The 22,858-nt window shown below is 40.3% G+C and overlaps 1 protein-coding gene across 5 annotated transcripts in view; it reads left to right on the forward strand.

Moving 5' to 3' along the window:
* The window catches only part of C2H10orf67 (chromosome 2 C10orf67 homolog), a 123,526-nt gene that overhangs the window by 44,881 nt on the left and 55,787 nt on the right, over positions 1–22,858 (forward strand). For all 5 annotated transcript variants that reach the window (XR_010598227.1, XM_065582964.1, XM_065582963.1 and 2 more), the window contains 2 exons: positions 183–248; positions 6,204–6,266. Coding sequence is in view for 4 of the 5 variants with exons in the window: in XM_065582964.1 (XP_065439036.1) it covers positions 183–248; positions 6,204–6,266 (129 nt within the window). In the remaining variant the exon portion in view is untranslated. The remainder of the gene's footprint in view (positions 1–182; positions 249–6,203; positions 6,267–22,858) is intronic.

Here is a 22,858-nt window from a genome sequence, read left to right on the forward strand (position 1 = left end):
TGCACCGTCAGGCTTGTTTCTAGGTATCATGGTATGTGCCAGGATGCCCATCTGTCTATCATTCATTAGGTTAAATATATGCTGTATTTTCTATGGTAAACTATATTTAGAAAGGATTTTGGAAGAATTCTACTTGCCTGTAATCTAAAATGCAACATTACTTTTTATGCTTTTATTTTTAGTTAATTGAAGCTCAAGAAAAAATAAAGATGGAACTTGAAAAGGAGAGGTCATTAAATCAAAGTATGGTAAGATTCTTGTGCTTAAATTATTTTTATGAACTGCCATGTGTTTCAAACTTCCTAAAAATGGTTGTTTTCAGATATATAGAAACTTTTTAATTTTATTTAAATATTCAGTTTGTTCTAAGTATCATATGCAGCGTATATGTACTGATTGATTTTTTTTTTTTTTAGAAAAATAAAAAAGCATTTTTAAAGAGGTTTTTGGAGAATCAGTTCAGCAGAAGCCTAAATTTTACTCTACTAATAGAAGAAACATACAAAATGATTTTTAAACATTTTTTTAAAAGAACTTAAATATTGTTTGGCACAGAAGAACTTGGAAAACATTTAACATTATGTGGAAAGGTTTGCTACTATGATAGAGGGAGCCTTATCTTAAATATTTTTGTATTCTGTATTAGTCTCATAAGAATACTGTCTTTTATTTTCTTTTTACGTGTTTCAAGAACTTTCCAGATGGCTGATTGTTTATTTTATCATTTGACCTTTTTTCTAACTTGGTCTCACAGTGGTTTTCACACTGGTCACCACTAGTATGTCTTTGTTACAGTATACTGACTGGGTTTATTATAATAAAAAATAAAACACAGCTTGACTTGCAATCTAAATATGCTGGAAAAGAATATGATACTGTTTAGAAGAGAAAAGGTTGTGAATAGAAAATCAGTACCACTTCAGTTACTTAAACATTTGCTTTTTTTCAGCTTGTCAAACTTTGTGCCAAGTCATAGCTGCTTTTACTTACTTTGTTTTGTTAATCTTAGCACAGTGTGTGTTGGGCTATCTTGACATAGGGCCAAATCCTGCAGTCCTTACTCAATCTTTGACTTCAATGGGACTTTTGCCCGAGTAATTGACAGGTTTCAGAGTAGCAGCCATGTTAGTCTGTATCCGCCCGAGTAAGTACTGCAGGATTGAGTCTTTAGAAATGGATGAAAAACAGAATTTCAAGATTATAAAGGAAGCCTTCTTTGAAACAAGTTTTTAAAGGCTGAAAACTAAGAATAAGTTGATCTATGGACCTCTTTTTTTAACAAACACATTAGTCTTGAGAACACATTTTATATTTTTTTCTTTTAACTGGAAAAATGTGATTTTCTTGGAGTCAAGGATTCTGAGCGCACACAGCCAACATTTTTAAACTTGGTTGCCTAAAGTTAAGACCCTAAATTCATGTATAGGCTTTTGCCTTTCAAAAGGATCTGTGTTATCATAAGCATCTGTCTGCAGGGCTGTCCTTAGGCATACATAGCATAGGGATAGGGCACCCAAAAATTTTGGGCACCCTGGGTCTTATTGTCCACCCTCCCGCCTCTTCCTGTCCCTTTTCTAACCCTTCCTGCAGGCTCCCAACAGCTGGCTGCTGCAGTCTGCCGAGTCTTCCTCCGGAGGGGATCTAGTACTTAAAAGTGAAAAAGCCTTCCAGCCTGCCAGACCTATTAGCTCAGCATTGAAACTGTTAAAGAGCCATTCAAGTGATAATGAAGCCATTTAACAGGCATTCGCCAACCCCCAGGTATATACTGTCAGTTTCTGAATTTACTGACAAAAACAGTTGTGCATTACTATAATATTTACTCAGAACATGTTAGTCTATGGGACCTTAGTTTAAAATTTGCTTTAAAAATATTTCATTAGTGTGTTGCTGAAGATTATAAAATCACATCTCTAAAAAATCCTTGCATAGATTTTTTGATGCACAATCTGAGTATTCATCTTTAGCCTTAAATGCTTGGATCTTCGGACATACAGTTTTTTAAATAAATCCTTCAAAAGATTATCCTTATCTAAAATACACATGCAAACCTAGGCTGCCGTTGGGCATAGGGGCACCAGTTTAATAACATAAGAACGGCCATACTGGGTCAGACCAAAGGTCCATCTAGCCCAGTATCCTGTCTACTGACAGTGGCCAATGCCAGGTGCCCCAGAGGGAGTGAACCTAACAGGCAATGATCAAGTGATCTCTCTCCTTCCATCCATCTCCATCCTCTGACAAACAGAGGCTAGGGACACCATTCCTTACCCATCCTGGCTAATAGCCATTAATGGACTTAACCACCATGAATTTATCCAGTTCTCTTTTAAACGCTGTTATAGTCCTAGCCTTCACAACCTCCTCAGGTAAGGAGTTCCACAAGTTGACTGTGCGCTGCGTGAAGAAGAACTTCCTTGTATTTGTTTTAAACCTGCTGCCTATTACTTTCATTTGGTGACCCCTAGTTCTTGTATTATGGAAATAAGTAAATAACTTTTCCTTATCCACTTTCTCCACATCACTCATGATTTTATATACCTCTATCATATCCCCCCTTAGACTCCTCTTTTCCAAGCTGAAGAGTCCTAGCCTCTTTAATCTCTCCTCATATGGGACCCGTTCCAAACCCCTAATCATTTTAGTTGCCCTTTTCTGAACCTTTTCTAGTGCCAGTATATAATACTACTGCATAGGGCCCAATAAATCCTAAGGGCGGCCCTGTCTGTCTGTGCTTTGAAAATCTAGTTGGCTTTGAAAATCTCAACCAGTGGGTTTGCACAGGTTTCACCAAGGACATAATTTGAAGGCATTGGAGTTGAATAGGTGTAACTAAGGTCTTATTTGTCCTCATTGAACCTTTATCACTGAAGATGATGTGTGAGATGGAAAGAACCCAGAATGACCTTCAGATCCCAGGTTGAGATTGCTGGGCTGGCAGCTAGAAAAGACATTTTTACGTGTAAACTGAGCTCATTAGATACAGAAATCACGGAGAGACAATAAATGTGGAGTCACATAATGTCACTTTTACTGAGACACTCCTCAGAACAGAACCACACTTAAAGGACTGTCTGCGTTTCCTCTCTATTCTTTTATAGTAGTGTGTGTTTCAAAGGCTGTGCCTCTTTCTTCAATTTACTGTTACCTAAGACAAGGCACAGCAAAAGTGGAAGTGAACATTCAAATTCATTGTAAGTTCTTCTAACATAAAAAACTATAGGCTTAGAATTCATAAAAAAAAAAAAACAGAAGACCATGCAACATGAATGGAGCTATTGCACATACACATTTAGGGCCATATTGTGCCTTTAAGATATACCCCTGAGACAGGGACAGTGTAGAATCATCTCAGTGCAGGCAAGGAGATAGGATGCTTCCTAGAGCTCCCTAGCCTGCATCTGCTGTGAGCTTTCCCTTAAGAGGGTGCAGCATGTGTCTCCCTCCAGCTGGCCAGCTCTGCTGGCTGAGGTCAGAGGTGAGGAGGCAAAGCCCCACCTCTTCTCTGCCCTCTCCCCATCATTCAGAACTGCATAAAGACTACAGTTACAGCTAGTCCCTGCACAGAGGTGCAAAAGGGGTGAGGATAAAAGTTCCTTGAGCCTCCTCCCTCCCATTCCTATATGCAGACCAGACATAATCTGGCCCTAACTGTATATAGAGAGGGCAGAAGAGGAAAATCTTGAAAATATATTCAGGAAAACAAGCTTTAAAGAAAATTCTCTTTTTAATACCAATAAATACTGGTCCTTAACCAAGTGTAGTTCTAGAATAGTACTACTCCAAACGTAGCCCCTCTGCTCACCCAGAAACTCTTCTTTTGGTGTCTTCTTGGAGAAATTACAAAAACTAAGGCTCTCACCCTGCCTTTTGGCAGATGTATTAGTATACAGGGTGCAAAATAAATCAGTATATGGGCTTCCAGCCTTGAGGAAAAGGGTTTTCAGTTAATGTCAGCCTCTTTCTTCATTCTTCTTCTACTCCCCATTGAGTTATAGAACATCTGGTACCAAACTCATGGAATGTACCTCTGTTTGGTTAGGTGCACAGTTCTGAACTGAGGTCCTTTAATAGGGTGACCAGATAGAAAGTGAAAAATCGGGACAGAAGGTGGGGGAGTAATAGGTGCCTGTATAAGAAAAAGCCCCAAATATTGGGACTGACCCTATAAAATCAGGACATCTGGTCAGCCTGTCCTTTAGTAACCATAGTAAAGATACAGAGAATAGATATCAGGTTGCCTCTGAGATGTGGTGAAGGCATCCTGGCAAGTCTTGAGCACCTGTGGAACTCTCTAATATTATTTAACATACTTAGCTTTTTAGCCATATTTTTTCACAGCACATTACCAAACAAACCAACGTTAAATGTACAGGAGGCTGAAGGAGTGCACTACCCCTTTAAGGGACAAGCTGCAGCTGACGCAAGGACATCCTGGGGTGTTACCAAGGAGGCCCTGCCCCACCCTAGGGAACAGGAAGCTGAAGCTGAGCAGGAGAGAAGGGAGTAGAAACCATGCAGGCTGCCATGGCTGGTGTTTTCTCTGACTCAAGGAGTCTAACCTAACCTGAGTCAGAGTTGGTTTTGTGGACGTTCTAAGTTGTGGAGCTCTGAATCAGGTTCCTGAATTATTACTGTCTTGAAACCTTATTAAAAGGGGACTTGGTATTTTGTAATGTGTGTTGGCTTCTCCTTGACCCACACTGTTAAAGCAAAAAAATTGCTCCCCCAACTGGGGGAAATTTATGGTGGGATACATCTGCAGCAACTGCAAACCAGGCTGTAAGGGGATGCATTACAGAAACCTATAAATAATACTGTGGGTCATTTCAGTAGCATGACATAACGTCAGAAGTGGAATTTTATTATTATGGAAGGGGGGAAGCATTTACTTGTACAAAAACAGTTGCATGAGATGTAGACTTTTGGACTAAACTAGTGTTCAGCTCTGCCAATTAGGAGACATTAAGTTTGATTACCATTCTCCCACTCTCTTTCTCCTTGGAGTGGGAATACATAGTAAAGCAGATGGTGATCCTTTGGGAATGGGGAAGGGAAAGCGCAGGGGTAGAACCTCCCATCAGCTAGAAGTTACATGCCCTGTTGATCCAGTCTTCTTTGGGTAGAAAGAAGATGTCAACAATGTGGCTGATTGAGAGGGAGGAAATTAAAGAGAGAGAGAATGTGTGGGTGAGTGTGTAAAAGCAGACTGAGGAATGGAGAAATCCTCAAATTATATAGTGTCCTTGGGGGAGGGGATGTTTTGAATATTGAATGTAAATGTAAGTAGTAACTAAAGATCAGTCCTGGAGAAATGAATGATACAGCAGTACACTGGACAAAAGTTCTTTAAAGCTTTTATACTTTCAAATAATTTCTGCTGCTATAAAATTATTGTAAACAATTACATGAAGATTATGACATAGATAAATATAGTCATTTCTGGATTTTACATCTGTTGGCCTTTTTATTATAACTAATAACAAAAAGTTGAGAATATGGTATAAACTAACTTTTCCTACTATGGTAAATACTGACAAATTTAATACTGAAAAGAAGCTAGTATACAAAACTGGATCAGTTGCAAAGTTTTGGAAATAATTTCAAGTGTAAACTGCTAATTTAAATGCTCTTCTTTACTTTCTTACAATTTGACAATTATACCAATATTCGATTTTGTTCCATCATTTATAAAGATAAATTTGTTTTCCTCTTATTTAACAATGCAAATTTATAAGAAATACTATGCAACAATACTAAAACTATTGATTTTTGCTATTGTTCAGTATAAGTCAAGTAGCTGCTGCTGTTTTGAAATCTTTTGACCAGTCAGAGTTTACATCAAGCAAATCTTTCCAAGAAAAATTGTGGGCAATAATTAAGTCTCCCATGTAGTCCTATTCACAAGCAGTAAACGATGAAAACAAATTTTCAGTGTAATAGATCAAAGCACCAGTACATTTTGCTTTGAACATGGATAAAGCTGCATTTCATTTTTTAAAGAATTAGTAATTACTTATGGAAGATGTATATTTTTGTACACTTTTTGCAATATTTCTGGAAATGTAAGAATTTTAATTAATTAATTGTTCAAAGAAGTATAATATTAAATTAATAATGTCTCCCTCATCCTCTCTGTATTACATTTTATAAATGTTTGTGTCTGTACTTTTGCTCAGCTTTCTTGACATTCATTTTAACAGCTCAAAGAACAAAAAGACATTGAAACAAAAGTGGAAAAGAAGTTATCTGACCTAAAGGAAAAGGTAAGTTCATTTTACTTCCTAGATGGAGCATATACTTCAATTAATTTTATGATACTATGAAATACACCATATACACTTTACCCGTAATATATTTGCCTTATCAGACTTTTTCTCCCTCCAGTGGTTGCTTTTCCTACACTTCACTGATAACTAAACGAATACCATTTTGTTTAACTCTCCTCTCTTTGTTACTTTCTGCTTGTCATCCACATGGCTCTAGATAACATGTAATTGACTCAGTCCTCTCTTCCACTCACTCTCCCTTTGTAACGGAATACGGATTCACACTATTCTTAGTCATGGTAGTGAGATTTGTTAGGAGGGACTCGCAAATAAACATCATCCAGTTGTTGTCCAGCTGAAATGTGGCAGCCCTAATACAGCAACCTGAACATAAGAACATCAGAAAACTACTCAATATGCAAAACTACTCAAGATAGTTAAGTCACAGGCAGACTGCAAAGAGCAACAAAAGGATCTCTCAAAACTGGATGACTGGGCAACAAAATGGCAGATGAAATTCAGTGTTGATAAATGCAAAGTAATGCACATTGGAAAACATAATCCCAACTGTATGTATAAAATGATGGGATCTAAACTAGATGTTACCACTCATGAAAGAGATCTTGGAGTCATTGTGGATAGTTCTTTGAAAACATCCACTGCTTATGCTCTAATAAATCTGTTAGTCTCTAAGGTGCCACAAGTACTCCTGTTCTTTTTGCGGATACAGACTAACACGGCTGCTACTCTGAAACCTGTCAGTGTGCAGTGGCAGTCAAAAAAGCGAACAGAGTGTTGGGCATCATTAAAAAAGGGATAGATAAGACAGAAAATATCATATTGCCTCTATATAAATCCATGGTACGCCCACATCTTGAATACTGCGTGCAGATGTGGTCACCCCATCTCAAAAAAGATATATTGGAATTGGAAAAGGTTCAGAAAAGGGCGACAAAAATTATTAGAGGTATGGAATGGCTTCTGTATGAAGAGAGATTAATAAGACTGGGACTTTTCAGCTTGGAAAAGAGACGACTAAGGGGGGATATGATTGAGGTCTATAAAATCATAACTGGTATGGAGAAAATAAATAAGGAAGTGTTCCTCATAACACAAGAACTAGGGATCACCAAATGAAATTAATAGGCAGCAGGTTGAAAACAAACAAAAGGAAGTATTTCTTCACACAATGCACAGTCAACCTGTGGAACTCTTTGCCAGAGAATGTAGTGAAGGCCAAGACTATAACAGGATTCAAAAGAAAACTAGATAAATTCATGGAGGGTAGGTCCATCAGTGGCTATTAGCCAGGATGGGCAGGGATGGTGGCCCTAGCTTGTGTTTGCCAGAAGCTGGGAATGGCTGACTGGGAATGGATCGCTTGATGATTACCTGTTCTGTTCATTCCCTGTGGGGCACCTGACATTGGCCACTGTCGGAAGACAGGCTACTGGGCTAGATGGACCTTTGGTCTGACCCACTATGGCTATTCTTATGTTCTTATGTTTTTAATTTGGGCCTATCACCCTCAGGGAAACCTTGTCTAACACTTACAAGGCTTGTCTACATAGCAGGTTACTGTGTGGCAGGTAGTTGTAAGCCAAGCCATATTCCAGGACTTTTAGGGTATGTCTACATTGCGATAAAAAACCTACAGCACCAAGTCTCAGAGGCTGGGTCAGCTGATTCAGACCAGCTGCAGCTGTGCTGTGGGTCTTTTATCACAGTGTAGATGTACCCTTAGTGTGCTTTAGCAGTTTCCACACGGGACATTACTATGCAGGCAAACTGGTGTGCTGTAGATTCATACCCTGGTTTGCCATGCAGTAAATTGCTGTGTGAATAGGCACTTTAAAAATAATTGAAAGAATCTAAATAATGAGATTTCTTTTTTAATATTATGGGTGTACACCAAATTTTCTTTATACTAATAGTAATATGCAATATTATTGATTACAGGTTTCAGAGTAGCAGCCATGTTAGTCTGTATCCTTAAAAAGAATAGGAGTACTTGTGGCACCTTAGAGACTCTAAGGTGCCACAAGTACTCCTGTTCTTATTATTGATTACCTTTGTCTCCCCTATTCTCTGCCTGTGGCACATAGTAGTTTAGTGTCCTGAGGGCTGTAATACCCAGGTCTAATTTCAATTGTTGAGTTTAGTGTTTGAATGCTGGGTGGTGTTGGTGACCTGTGATATACAGGACGTCAGACTAGATGATCTGATTGTCCCCTCTGGCCTTAAATTTTATGACTATGACATTTTCAAATTTGTGCATAGCATTTGTCCCCAACCTTCAAACATAACAATATCCATCTTGTAAAATAAATCTATAAATTTGACATAAATCTGTCAATCAACAGTTAAAATATATTAACTAATCTTACTACAATGCACCTATCTGTACTCAAAGCATATCTTAAAATATTAAGTAACTGTTGATTCTCTTATCAGGGGATAGCCACGTTAGTCTGTAGCCACAAAAACAACAAGGAGTCCGGTGGCACCTTAAAGACTAACATATTTACTTGCCCAAATAAATCTGTTAGTCTTTAAGGTGCCACCGGACTCCTTGTTGTTTTTGTTGACTCTCTTGAGGTGAATATTAGGATTTATTGACTGAAGAAGAAAATACTGACCGATGTGAGGTTTTTTTGTGTTTATGGCGGGGTGAGGCTAAGAATATAGGGCCAGATTTTTCAAGATATTTAGGCACCTAAACATGCAGACAGTGGGATTTTCAAAAGCACACAAAAAATTAGGCACCTAGGTGCTTTTGAAAATCTCACTATGTTTCTAAATACCTTGAAAAAATTGGCCCATTGTCAAGTAAATGTGATGGCTGCCAGAACCCTTAAACTTTGCAGTCCTTGCAAAGAATGATTATTTTTTTGTGTGTGTATCCTTTTTCATGTGTAGTTTTTATTTGGAATGAGATGAGGACTCCACCTGTTTACATGAGGGTGTAATGAGCATGTGATGTGAGAAAATTAAATTGTTATCTAATCTTGATGTTCAGGCTGTTATACTCAACATACCCTTCTCCCTCTTTTTGTTGGGCCAATGCCAACATTTCTCCAGAAAAAAATCCTCATTCACTTTATGCACCCAGATTTCCAACCAACCTTACAAAAATAAGATTCAAGCCTGCTTTATCAACAAAACTAAAACTAAATCATCAGCACATTACCAATCCTCACTGAGGGACTGTATGGCTCAGGGGTTTGCTATAGGGATATGGTACCATCCACCTTTAGGGTCACCAGTTTTAATCTGGTTCATGTCAGCATAGTTACTGAAAGCAATTACTGTCTGATGACTCACTGATAGTCTGCGTGAAATGAACTGGCAATCTCAGTCCAGATCATTGCCTGGCTCCCTTCATTTTTCTTCCTCTTTACATGAGGCAGACACCTTCCTGCATAATTATAGATAGGTGATTGTAGAGAGGGAAAATATGGTATCTCATACGTAAGTCTTGTTCACTATATCCAGGCTGTCCATTATAATAAATCCCTCATCGTATTTGTTATAAATAGAGGTACGTACTGAGAAAGAAATATACACATCTTTAATACGTTATTTTAAGAGGGGTTTTTTAGTTATATATGGTTAATATTTTTCTAACAATTGACTGTCCCGCCTAAATAGGGATGGTTGGCAAGTATGACTCCATAGCCTGTTAAGATTAGTAATTTGAACTATTCAACCTAACTGTAGGGAGGTAGCAAAGAACCTAGTCTAACAGAAGAAATCTGAAAGTAACTATGTTTAAAGATGATGCTTTTGAACCATCTTCTGTACATCTCACTAGTTCCTGCTCTTTACCAAAGAGTGTGTAGTGAGTCTGACTGTATAGTGAGACTCAGGCTAACTTGTTTGGCCTTTTGGACTGTAAATGAATAATACTGTTATGCAAAGTTTTGTTTTTTAGAAAAAAATTATTTTTGTTACAGCCAAACAAAATTCTTACACTTGTGGTCTTCCTTAACTTTTTTAGAGAACTTTATTTAATATCTGCAAGAAAAAAACTAGATGCCGCTTTGTGAACAGAAGATTTATATTTTGTTTCATCATTTCTGAAGACATACTGAATTTAGGATACACAAAGGTTTTGTTTGACTTCAGTTTGCGGTAATCCTTGATCTTCCTAAAACTTCAAATAATAGCACATAGCAAGCAAGTACTTAGGAGTTAATGTCTAAATTGATGTATTAATCACTTTTAACTTTTTCGAAGCTGTATTTCTTACAACAGTTATTTGGTGTAACTTATTAATCATACTTATATTTGGAAATCCATGGCATTTGGTGGGAACAGCACACATGCTGAGATAAACTGAAGTTGAGGCAGGTCTGGAAGGAAGGACAGAAACACTACCAGCTAAATGAAATTTATAAAATGTTTCAAAGCAGGATTTGTTGGTATTAGTACATAAAATACAGTATTGTTGAGTTTGGTGTTTCCTATCTTTAAATATATCTCAAATAAAACATTACAAGCATGGAGGTATATCAGGTCAGGAGTGAGTTGCAGTGACAGAATGCCTTTATTCAAGTATTTCTTTAATTATTATTTTGATTTAGATTTCAATAATAATAAGACACCTATCTAAGGCTCTTGATGCCCTAATACACCATTAATTGTACAATGAAACCAGGGCTGGCCTTACCATGAGGCGAACTGAGGCGATTGCCTCAGGTGCCAGACTGTGTGTGTGTGTGGGGGGTGCCACTAGGACCCAGAGTGTAGAAAATTGTGTCTGCTGATGGTGCATATGTATTCTCTCCGCTCGAGATGTTGGAGTGCTGTGCTAGAGGAAGGAGGGCACAAGAGATATAACAGACAGGCAGGAGAAAAGGTGAGAGGGAATAACAGAAAGCAGCAGGAGCTGCAGGGAGAGAGGAGGAGGAGCCTCTTCTGTACCTCTCTAGCACCCCCAGGAGCCTAAACTGATTAACACCAGCTTCTCGGGGAGCTTCCTGTTTCCTGCTGCTTCTCTGAACCCACTTGAGGAGAACAGGCAGTCAACTGAAGTAGTAGGAGCCAGTTAGGCCTTTAAGACGCTGATATCTTCCCTCACTCAGGCCCTGCTACCAGCCTGCTTATTTGTCCCCTTCAATTGAGTGTTGAGAGCCACTATAGCTGGCACAGAACAGCAGTGAAAGAAGAAAACACCCCTCTGGGGCAGCATTCAGAAAAAGAAAGAAAGCAAAGGAAGCTTTTCTATCTAAGCAGGAAGGAGCTCTCCTGAGATACATAGACACAAATGTTCCCGGTGAGCCTTCCGGCCCCAGTGAGGATGTGAGTGGTGAGGAGATGCCTGATCTTCCAGTTAGTCAGAGTGCAGGTGACCTGGCAGCTACTGCAGCATCCATATCTCCATCTCAAATGGATGTAACCATGCAAATTCCTGAGGAAAAGTATAGATCAGAGAAGAGTGTGGTGGAGGTGCAAGAAACAGCTGCTGCTGAGTTTAGTTCCTTAAGTCTAGATGATCCAGGACTGTGGACCCACTTGAGCAGTAGCCTGAAGGACTTCCTTGTACTGCATGGGCCACAGCAAGTGAAACACTTCATGTTCCTCAAAGACAATGAAAATAGAAGTTTCCATCAAACACATTACTGGCGTGAAATCCCCAATGCTGACAAAGTATAGAGGCCATGGCTTATGTACTCAAAAACCCAGAATGCTGCATACTGTTTTTGTTGCAAATTCTTCCAGTCTAATGTTCCAGCCACATTGGATTCTATAGGAACAAAGGACTGGAGAAATCTGGCATGCCATGAGAAGGCAGCAAATCACCAGAGAGCATTCCATAGGTGGAAAGAGCTTGAGATGAGACTAAGGTTAAAGGCCACCATAGATGATCAGCATCAAGAGAAGATTGCATCAGAGTCTCTTTACTGGCAAAATGTTCTGAGAAGGCTGATTGGCATTGTGAGAATGCTTGCTACCCAGAACCTAGCACTGCATGGCACTTCAGATCAGCTGTATGTGCCAAACAATGGAAATTTCCTTAAAATTGTGGAACTGATGGCTGAGTTTGATGCTGTACTCCAGGAGCATCTAAAAAGAGTCACCACCCAAGAAATCTACACACACCACTACCTTGGAAAAACAATTCAAAATGAGATCATACAGTTACTGGCAACAAAAGTAAAATAGAAGATTGTGGCACATCTGAAGTCAGCAAGATATTACTATGTTATTCTAGACTGCACACCTGACATCAGACATATGGAACAAATGACTTTAATGGTGCGTTTTGTAACAACAGAACCTAGTGAAAATGTCCCTGCAGTGGTGACTGTCAGAGAGCATTTTCTAGAATTTATTGACATTGATGATACTACAGGAGCTGATATAACAAATGTGCTTCTTAAAAAGTTGGAAGATACGGGAATTGCGATAGCTGACATGAGAGGTCAGGGCTACGATAATGGTGCCAACATGAGAGGAAAGAACAGAGGAGTGCAGACACGGATCCGAGAGTTAAACCCTCGAGCTTTTTTTGTCCCATGCAGTTCTCATTCATTGAACTTGGTGGTCAGTGATGCAGCATCAGCGTCTAGTGAGGCTGTTGTATTTTTTTATGTAATTCAAAGCATCTATGTATTTTTCTCTGCATCAATTCATCAACGGCAAATTTTGAAGCAACATCTGGGAACTTCCTCTCTGACACTGAAACCACTGAGTGCCACATGATGGGAAAGTCAAGTGGAGGCAATAAAGCCTATCAAACACCAAATTGGGAAGATAGATGATGCCATAGTTGCCATTATAGAGGCTGTTCATGGGAGAACAGTGGCAGAGGGAAATGGAATCACCAGAAACATACATAACTTCAAATTTCTGTGTGGCTTAGTGTTGTGTCATGACATACTGTTTGAAATAAATGTTGTACGCAAGAGACTCCAAGGTGTTGACCTTGATATATCTGGAGCAATGGAACAACTGGACAAAGCAGTCATACCTACAGTCTTACCGGTCAGATGAGGGATTTCAAAATATTCTGAAGAGTGCACAGAAGATGGCAGAGGAACTTCACACTGAAGCTATTTTCCCACCCATTCAAGAATACAAGAGTCACCGAAGAAGATGACATTTTGATTACGAGGCAAGGGATAATCCCATAAGAGACCCCAAACAACAATTCAAAGTTGAATTCTTTAACCAGGTGCTAGCTTGTGCAATACAGTCAGTTGAAGAACATTTCATGCAGCTCAAGGAACACAGCAGTATATTTGGGATGTTGTATGATATTCCAAAACTCCTCGCTATACCTGAAGAAGACCTACACTAGCAATGGAGAGCACTAGAGACAGTGTTGACACAGGATGACATGCGCAATACTGATGCGAGTGATTTAGGTGATGAACTGAAAGCCCTTTCAAGATACATTTCAGGAGGATCAACTCCAAAGGCTGTTTTGGAATATATGTGCACAAATAAGATGACTATCCTCTTTCCAAATGCTTTTATTGCTCTGCACATACTTCTAACACTTCCTGTAACAGTTGCCAGTGGAGAACGCAGCTTCTCCAAGCTGAAGTTAATAAAAACACATCTACGCTCCACAATGACACAGGAGAGGCTGGTCAGCCTTGCAACCATCTCAATAGAGCATGAGCTGGCCCAGACTGTGGACCTTCAGCAGGAAGCAGTTCAAATCTCTGCAACCAAGAAGGCACGGAAAGCACCACTTTGATTATTCAAACTGATAAAAATGCCAGTGTTTACTATGCAGACAAGAAAAGTTACATTTGCTGTTCAGGCATTTGAAAGTTAAGTGTTACTTACAATTTTTGAACAAGGCATTTTAAGTTGTTAGTTCTCCTTTATTGGGGTAGGTAGCAGAGCAGAACCATGAGAGGATTAGAACAGGAAGAAGGCAGAATTGAGACCTTTCAAAGTTTTGGCCCAAGCGAGAGGGCATGGGGGCGTCACTTGAGCTCCCCGCATCAGGTGCCAAAATGTTGTGGGTCGGCCTTGAATGAAACCCCAGCAGTATTAAAGTAATCATTTCAACAGGTACTCAGCCAGCCTGTCACTTACAAAAACTCATTTCCACCTTTTCATTCTGAGAAGCCTACCCTCAGTCCTCTCAAAAAATCTGATCAAATAGATGTTTTTTGCAGCATGCGCGGAAGGTCACCAAATCTGGACTATTTCAGAACGAGGGGGAGCAAGATTCAGTGTCCTGGAGTCCACAGAGAATGCCCTGTTGGCTACTCCTTCTCTTTTATAATGAGAGGGATCCAGCTCAAATGCAGATAGTGACCACAACTGTGGCAATATGACATGGGCAGAAAGTTGATCCCTCAGGTGGGCTAGTCCCAAGACTTTTAGGATTTTATTGGTTATAACTAACACCATAAACTCTATGCAGAGAGAGCTATGGGAAACCAGTGCAGATCCTGGAGCACTGGAGTCATGTGTGCCCAGCATGATGCCTCAAACAGTAAGCAAGCCACTGCATTTTGTACCAACTTCAGTCCCAAATAGTATTAAAGCATAGTCCCATGTAGCGCATCATGCAATAGTTTAATCTTGAGGTAACAAAAGCATGAATAACGACATGGTCCACATCCAAAAAGAAGTGTTGAACATGCACACACCAGATGGTCTGAAAAAGTTAGGCCTTCGTAGACTTCCAGATAAGCCTTAAGATAGGATAGATATGCATATAGACTGTTTGTGTTTAAAATCCCTTTTTGCTTTGGTCCTACTGTTTAGTGCAAACAATTCTTTGGATTGAGAAGGCTGTCTGCTCACTGTACATACCATTGGACATAAACTCCCAAAGGTGCCAAAATCAATCAAACCTGCTAAGGTAACCACACCGGATCCACAATGTGAAACTCAGGTCCCTGTCTAAGACTGGGAGAATCATATTATTCCACTCCAGGAGAAGTAGAGGTATGAGTCCTAACACCTGGTGTGCTCAGAGAGACCAAAGAGGGGTCTAGCAACTAGCCCTGTAACTGTGACATCAACCTCCTAGCCAGATGCAGATGGCAAAAAGCTGACTATATTATTGCTGTGGTATGATCATAAAACAACACCTGGGGGTCTAAAATTACTCCTAAATTGCAAATCCATCTAACTAAAGGCCAACATAGTCCCTCAATCCAAGGGAGTCATACAACCTCTGCCATCTCCTCTGGCTTTTTCCCCCAACCCACCATTGTCACCTCAGTCTTGTCTGGGTTAAGCTTTACCCAGCTCTCTTTCATCCATGATTAAGACTCATTTAGAAAGTAGCTGTAGTGCTGACCTACATTGTCCAAGTGGGATCAGATAGATACATACAATAAGGTGTCACCAGCATACTGAAAACACCAAACCCCATGGTTCCTTATTTGCCCTCCTAACTGCCTCATATACATGTTGAACAGGAGAGGAGACAGAATGTTATTCTGTAGGATCCTGTGCTTGAGAGTTCTTTGGGAAGAGGGGCAACTAGCCATTGAGATCTTTCCAAGAGGAAGGAACGAAGCCACTGAAGAGTAGCCCTGTCCCCTCCCACCAAGGTCCACAGATTAATCAACACCACCTCACAGTCAACTGTATCGAAGATGAATGATAATAATGGACATCTGATTTTCATCCATTGCCAGGAGAAGGTCGTCATCCAGTGCAATCTCTGTGACAAAGCCAAGTCTAGACTCAGACTGACAATGTTCAAGGAGATCAAAGGCATCTAAATGCTATAAGAGTTGTCTCATGACAACCCTCTCCATAATCTTACCCAAGAAGGGAAGATTTCATACTGGTTGATAGTTAAGTAAATTGCCATTGTCAGGCAATGACTTCTTGAACAAATGCTGCACTAATGCTTCCTTCAAAGCAGTAGGCAGTCTGCTCTCTACAAGAGAGGTGTTGACAATCTCCACAATCAAGTACTTCCTCACTGGCCTTCACCAGCCAGCAAGGAGATGGATCCAAAACATAGGTTATGGAACAAAGTTCTCTCAACCCTTCCATAACTTCAGTGAGCATCAGTTGCTGAAAGTCAAGCAGAGGAGATGAGGCCCTTGCTCCATCAACACTTTGCTCTGCCACCATGTAAGCAGACACCCCATCCCTAATCTGATCAATCTTGTCCGCAAATAACAAGCAATTTCCTCTCAATAGGAGGGCCTCAGACCAGCCACTAAGAATCTAAAACAGTTTGGATTTACCAGACTGTCGACCACCCAAAGCAAATTTGCTGACTGAGATGTTACAGATGTTATGTTAGAGGAAAGAAACTTTTTCTTTGCCCACCCCCTACACACAGCCAAAGTAGACATTTAAAAATCTTTATGCTGCAACCCATCAACCACAGCATAAGATATCCACCTCCAGTGTTCTAGCCATCTTTCTTTTCACTTCATTTGTCATCTGTAAACTCATGGTGACCTGTGAGAATGTAGATGATGCCAAGGGACCACCCCACCAATGGTGGAGGACAAAAGATTATTATAATGCCTACTAAGACATCAAGAGCATGTTCTGTTGGAGCAGCAAGAATTTTTCCTCGGAGCTCTCTGAAACTTTTCTAGTACCATTAATCTCCAGGGGCAGACCATTAAAAGAAATCTCTCATCCTGATATGGGAGATGAGCCCTGTTGAGGGGCGACGACTCACCTGGCGGTGCCTCCTGCTGGTCATCCAGGGAATTAGCTCACCAGCCTCCGGAGCGCCCTCTGCAGGCCGGTGTCTTGCCTTGCCACTGGCCTCTGTGTCCCTCCCGGACCCCGGTGCCCCTTCTCTCGGGGTTCTGCCCCCTGCAGTACCTCACAGTCTCGCTGGGTCTCCTCTCCCTGGGAAACCCCCAACCCCTTATCCCCACCTTGCCTCAGGCTTTGGCTACTGCCAGTCACCATCTACCCCCCCGCTCACTAGGGCGGACTGCAGTATAATTGCCACTCATCATTGGCAAGGAGGGTTTGGACCTGCTGCCTCTGCCTACCCTTGGGTTGCCCTCTGCAACCCCAGTACCTTTTCTGGCCTTTAGCAAGGCCTGCAGCCTGGAGGTTTTCCAGGCCTGGAGCTGCCTAGCTCCTCTGGCCTTTCCCCAGCCCTGCTCCAGTCTAGGTACCCTGCTCAGCTCCCAGCAGCCAGGCCCATCCTTCTCAACAGCTAGAGACTCTTGAGCTCTGGCTAGCAGCCCTTTTATAGGGCCAGCTGCGGTCTGATTGGGGCATGGCCCCAGCTGAGGCTGCTTCCCCAATCAGTCTTTCCCCAGCCACAGCCCTCTCCAGGGCTATTTTTAACCCCTCCGGGCAGGAGCGGGGTAACCATCCCCTACAAGCTCCAACGTACTGGAGGTAATGGTCATCCATGACATAGGTTTAAAATCCAATGCCTAATTTCCAAAACCAATGCAAAAATCAGATCCAAAGTCTGGCCATCTATACCTAAGAGTATCCTTTTATACTTTCCCACGAAATCATTGCTGCCATCTTGAAAAAAAACTTTGAATCTGATACTGCATTCCTTGTGAACTCAAAACTACCACTGAAATCACCGAGGGTTGAAGTCAATGGGAATTTTGCATGTGCTATGAGTGCAGTATCTGGCCCTTTGCAGGCATGTGTTCAAAAGCATCATGTATAGTATGGTCTGTGATTTCTCTTGCCTAGGACTTCTCTTTCCAGGCTGGAGTGAGTAAATTTCCTGCTCTGGGCATGGGGATTTATTGACCCTGTCTCCTCCCTCTTAGGGCTTGTCTACACTTACCGGTGGATCGACGCGTGGCAATCGATGCATTGGCAGTCGATTTAGCGGGTCTAGTGAAGACCCGCTAAATTGACCGCAAATCGCTCTCCTGTTGACTCCTGTACTCCACCTGAATGAGAAGGGGAGTCGACAGGAGAGCGTCTCCCTTTGACATAGCGTAGTGTGGACCCCGCATTCAGTAGATCAAAGTATGTCAACTTCAACTATGTTATTCACGTAGCTGAAGTTGCGTAACTTAGATCGATCTCCCCCTGGAGTGTAGACAAGGCCATAGAGGCAGATCAAAAGGCTGCTTGAGGGGATCACAGTGGAGGACACTTAGCTCTGCAGACAACTGTAAGAGACAGTAGAAAGCTCATCGCTCAGGTCTAGGTTCATAGTAATAGGCCTGCTAAACTCTCCTGCACACTCCCCTCCTTGCCCCTCTCCTACACTGTATTTTTGGGATGGGAGTGTTTCTCCCTCTATTCCCCAGACTGACCAAGCTTCCAGCCTCTGCTGGACCTGTGTCCTGATGATGATGTACAAATCTAAGGCCAGGCCTACATTGGAAGCTTTGCTGGTGTAGTAATATTGGTTAGGGGTGTGATTTTTGTGTGTGTGTGTGACATTTCTGTATTGGCAAAAGCCTTACTGTCGATGGAATTATACTGGCAAACAAGTGCTTCTGCCAGAGCACCGTATCTTCATTGGGGAACTGATTTAAGCTCTATCAGTAAAAGCACTCTTTTGCCAATGTAAGCTGCATCTACACTAGGAGGATTTGTCAGTATATTGGTATAGCTATAGCAAGAAACCTTTTCCAGTATCATCCTGGCCTGTCTGAGCAGGAGCTGGTCTTCAGGCTGAAATAAATAAATAAATAAATAAATAAAAAGATGGCCAATTGGGGGGAAGGGGTCTGAAATGTTTAAAAATAATATTTAAAAAAAATCAAGACTTCCCACTTGCTCACCGTAATCCTTACTTTTATGAAAAGTGACATTGGTGAATAGAACTGTACTTTAAGATCTCATCTTTCATCCTGTTAAAATTAGAATCTTTTAAAATGACCACTTCAGTTTCCCTTTAATCCCATATAATGTCAAATATTCTGTTGTCATCAGTGGTCCTCTGAAGTGTGTAGTTTTCTCTCAGTTCATTTAGTATTTCCTCATAGTTCACTAAAGTTAAGTTTGTTCTGAATTTTCCTGTTAATTTTTGTGTTTAAAGAAGCATTATCTATGGAATCATTGCTAAGACCCTACTGTGTGCGAACATCCAGCCTATGTCAAGAGAGTTGAAAGAGCGCATTATTACAATCACTCCCCTAGTACCATCAGGCCTATTTTCATTACTCTTTGCCCAGGTTTGGTGGTCTGCAGCAGCCTCTACCAAGGAGCCCTTAGTTCTATCTGTTCTTTCTAGTTGTACCCTTAGTGTTTTGTCTCTCCATGTTTCTGCTCTACCTTCCTTTATCCTTGGATGTGTGTTGTTGTTGACAAACATAATGCTGTTCCACCACCTCATCTACTATTTGCTTTATGTCTAGAGCAGGGGCGGGGCTTGCGGTGGCTGTAGCCACCCCAAAATTTGCCTTAGCCCCTCTGTAGCCAACCCTCCCGGAGCTGGGCAGCCAGCCAGCAGCTGCTGCTCTCTGGCCACTCAGCTCCCGCTGCCACAGAAGTCTCCCCTTCCTTGGGAAGCTGATCCATGGCTGGCAGGGCACTGGGTGAGCTTGCCTGATGCTTGAGGGGGCTGTGTCCAAGTGGGTCTCAGCTGGTGTGGGAGACATGGAGCCTATCTATGCTGGTGCCTCTGATTCAGGAGTGGGAGCTGCGGCTCCTGCTGTACTGAACAAGTGATCAGGCTCCTAAGTGCTCAGCTTACAGAGACATCACGCTGACAAACTCAGGCATACACACAGTCTCATACACACACTCCCCCAATACACACACATTCTGTCACACATACACACACACTGTATCCCACACACACACACCCAACATACACACTGTCTCACACGCACATTCTCACACACACTCTCCCAATACACACAGTCTCACACACACATTTCCCCAACAGACACACTTTCTCTCACATTCACACATTCTCACACACACACTCTTCCAACACACAGTCTCACACACAAATTCCCCCAATATACACACACTCTGTCACACATACACACACAGTATCCCATACACACACACTCATGCACACACAGTCTCTCTCACACACTTGCCCCAACTCCCACACTTCTCTTTCACAGACTCCCTGAAACACACACACACTCTCTCACACACACACACTCCCCCAACACACACACTCTGTCTCATACACACACAGTCTTCCTCACACACTCCCCAACACACCCACTGTCTCAGATACACACACATTCTCCCTCACACTCCCCCACAACACACACTTTCTTTCACACACACTTGTATTATTATTGTCATTATTTTCTTTATTATTTATTTAATTGTTGTTGTTTGTTACTCTTTGTACTTCCTATCAAAATGTGCAATGCACATATATTCTACGTATTTTTATTTTTTCATAGTTGGTTAAGGATTACAGTACCGTTTTATTAGTTTTGTGATTGGTCTGTGCATTTCATAATCTTATTAGGACTGTCGATTAATTGCAGTTAACTCACGCAATTAACTCTAAAAAATTAATTGCGATTAAAAAATTAATCGCGATTAATGGCAGTTTTAATCGCGCTGTTAAACAATAGAATACCAATTGAAATTTTAAAATATTTTTGATGTTTTTCTACATTTTCAAATATATTTATTTCAATTACAACACAGACTACAACGTGTACAGTGCTCACTTTATATTAATATTTTTATTACAATATTTGCACTGTAAAAATTATAAACAAAAGAAATGGTATTTTTCAATTCACCTTATACAAGTATGGTAGTGCAATCTCTTTATTGTGAAAGTGCAATTTACAAATATAGATTTTTTTTTTGTTATGTAACTGCACTTCAAAACAAAACAATGTGAAACTTTAGAGCCTACAAGTCTACTCAGTCCTACTTCTTATTCAGCCAATCACTAAGATAAAAAAGTTTGTTTACATTTACAGGTGATAATGCTGCCCGCTTCTTATTACAAGGTCACCTGAAAGTGAGAACAGGCATTTGCATGGTACTTTTGTAGCCGGCATTGCAAGGTATTTATGTGCCAGATATGCTAAACATTCGTATGCCCCTTCATGCTTCAGCCACCATTCCAGAGGATATGCTTCCATGCTGATGACGCTCATTAAAAAAATAATGCATTAATTAAATTTGTGACTAAACTCCTTGGGGGAGAATTGTATGTTCTCTGTTCTGTGTTTTACCCACATTTTGCCATATATTTCATCTTATAGCAGTCTTGGGTGATGACCCAGCACATGTTGTTCATTTTAAGAACACCTTCACTGCAGATTTGACAAAATGCAAAGAAGGTACCAATGTGAGATTTCTAAAGATAGTTACAGCACTCGACCCAAGGTTTAAGAATCTGAAGTGCCTTCCAAAATCTGAGAGGGCCGAGTTGTGAAGCATGGTTTTAGAAGTCTTAAAAGAGCAACACTCCAGTGTGGAAACTACAGAACCCAAACCACCAAAAAAGAAAATAAGCCTTCTGCTGGTGGCATCTGACTCAGATGATGAAAATGAACATGCGTCGGTCCACACTGCTTTGGACTGTTACCGAGCAAAACCCGTCATCAGCATGGATGCACGTCCTCTGGAATGGTGGATGAAGCATGAAGGGACATATGAATCTTTAGCACATCTGGCACATAAATATCTTGTGACGCTGGCTACAACAGTGCAACGTGAATGTCTGTTTTCACTTTCAGGTGACATTGTAAACAAGAAACGGGCAGCATTATCTCCTGCAAATGTAAACCAATTTGTTTGAGCAATTGGCTGAACAAGAAGTAGGACTGAGTGGACTTATAGGCTCTAAAGTTTTACATTGTTTTATTTTTGGATGCAGTTATTTTTTGTACAGAATTCTACATTTGTAAGTTAAACTTTCATGATAAAGAGTCTGCAGTACAGTACTTATAATAGGTGAATTGAAAAATACAATTTCTTTTTTTTTTTACAATGGAAATATTTGTAATAACAAATAAATATACAGTGAGCACTGTACACTTTGTATTGTGTTGTAATTTAAATCAATATATTTGAAAACAGAAAATATATAAAAAAATTAAATAAATGGTATTCTATTATTGTTTAACAGCATGATTAATTGCACGATTAATCGTGATTAATTTTATTAATCGCTTGATAATTCTGATTAATTATTTTAAACACTTGACAGCCCTAAATTTTATTTCTCTCTTATGCTCAAATTTAATTCTTTGAGTAGTGAGTTCTAAAATGCCTAACCTATCCTGGCTGGAGTAATTATCATTATTGCTTTTATCAATTATCATTATTACTTTTATTACCATATTGTGCTTTGTCATTCATTATTTAAAGTGGTACAATCAATGCTTCTAGAATGTAAATTTAGCTTGTACATGCCTTAGCAGTTCCAGTTTAAAAAAACAACAACATTAGTTAAACACATAAGTCTAACACTGTACAGATTAAGGTTGCTTATTTTCAAATTGTATTTTTAATAATATCTGTAAAATAACTTAAAATTTGTATGAAAGTAAATGCAGTTCCAAGTCTGATACTAATAGTAATGATGGAGTCAAATGTTAGTGAGTCACGTACGTGATTGTGATCGGTAAACATAAATGCCAAAATAATTAGAAAAATAAATTCCTGTTCTTAATAACAGAGGGAAAAAACTTCATCACTTATGTTAAAATTAAGAAAATACATTTTTAGGGGAGTGAAAAACAGTT

This window comes from Chrysemys picta, chromosome 2, assembly GCF_011386835.1.
Source record: "Chrysemys picta bellii isolate R12L10 chromosome 2, ASM1138683v2, whole genome shotgun sequence".
NCBI lineage: Eukaryota > Metazoa > Chordata > Testudines > Emydidae > Chrysemys > Chrysemys picta.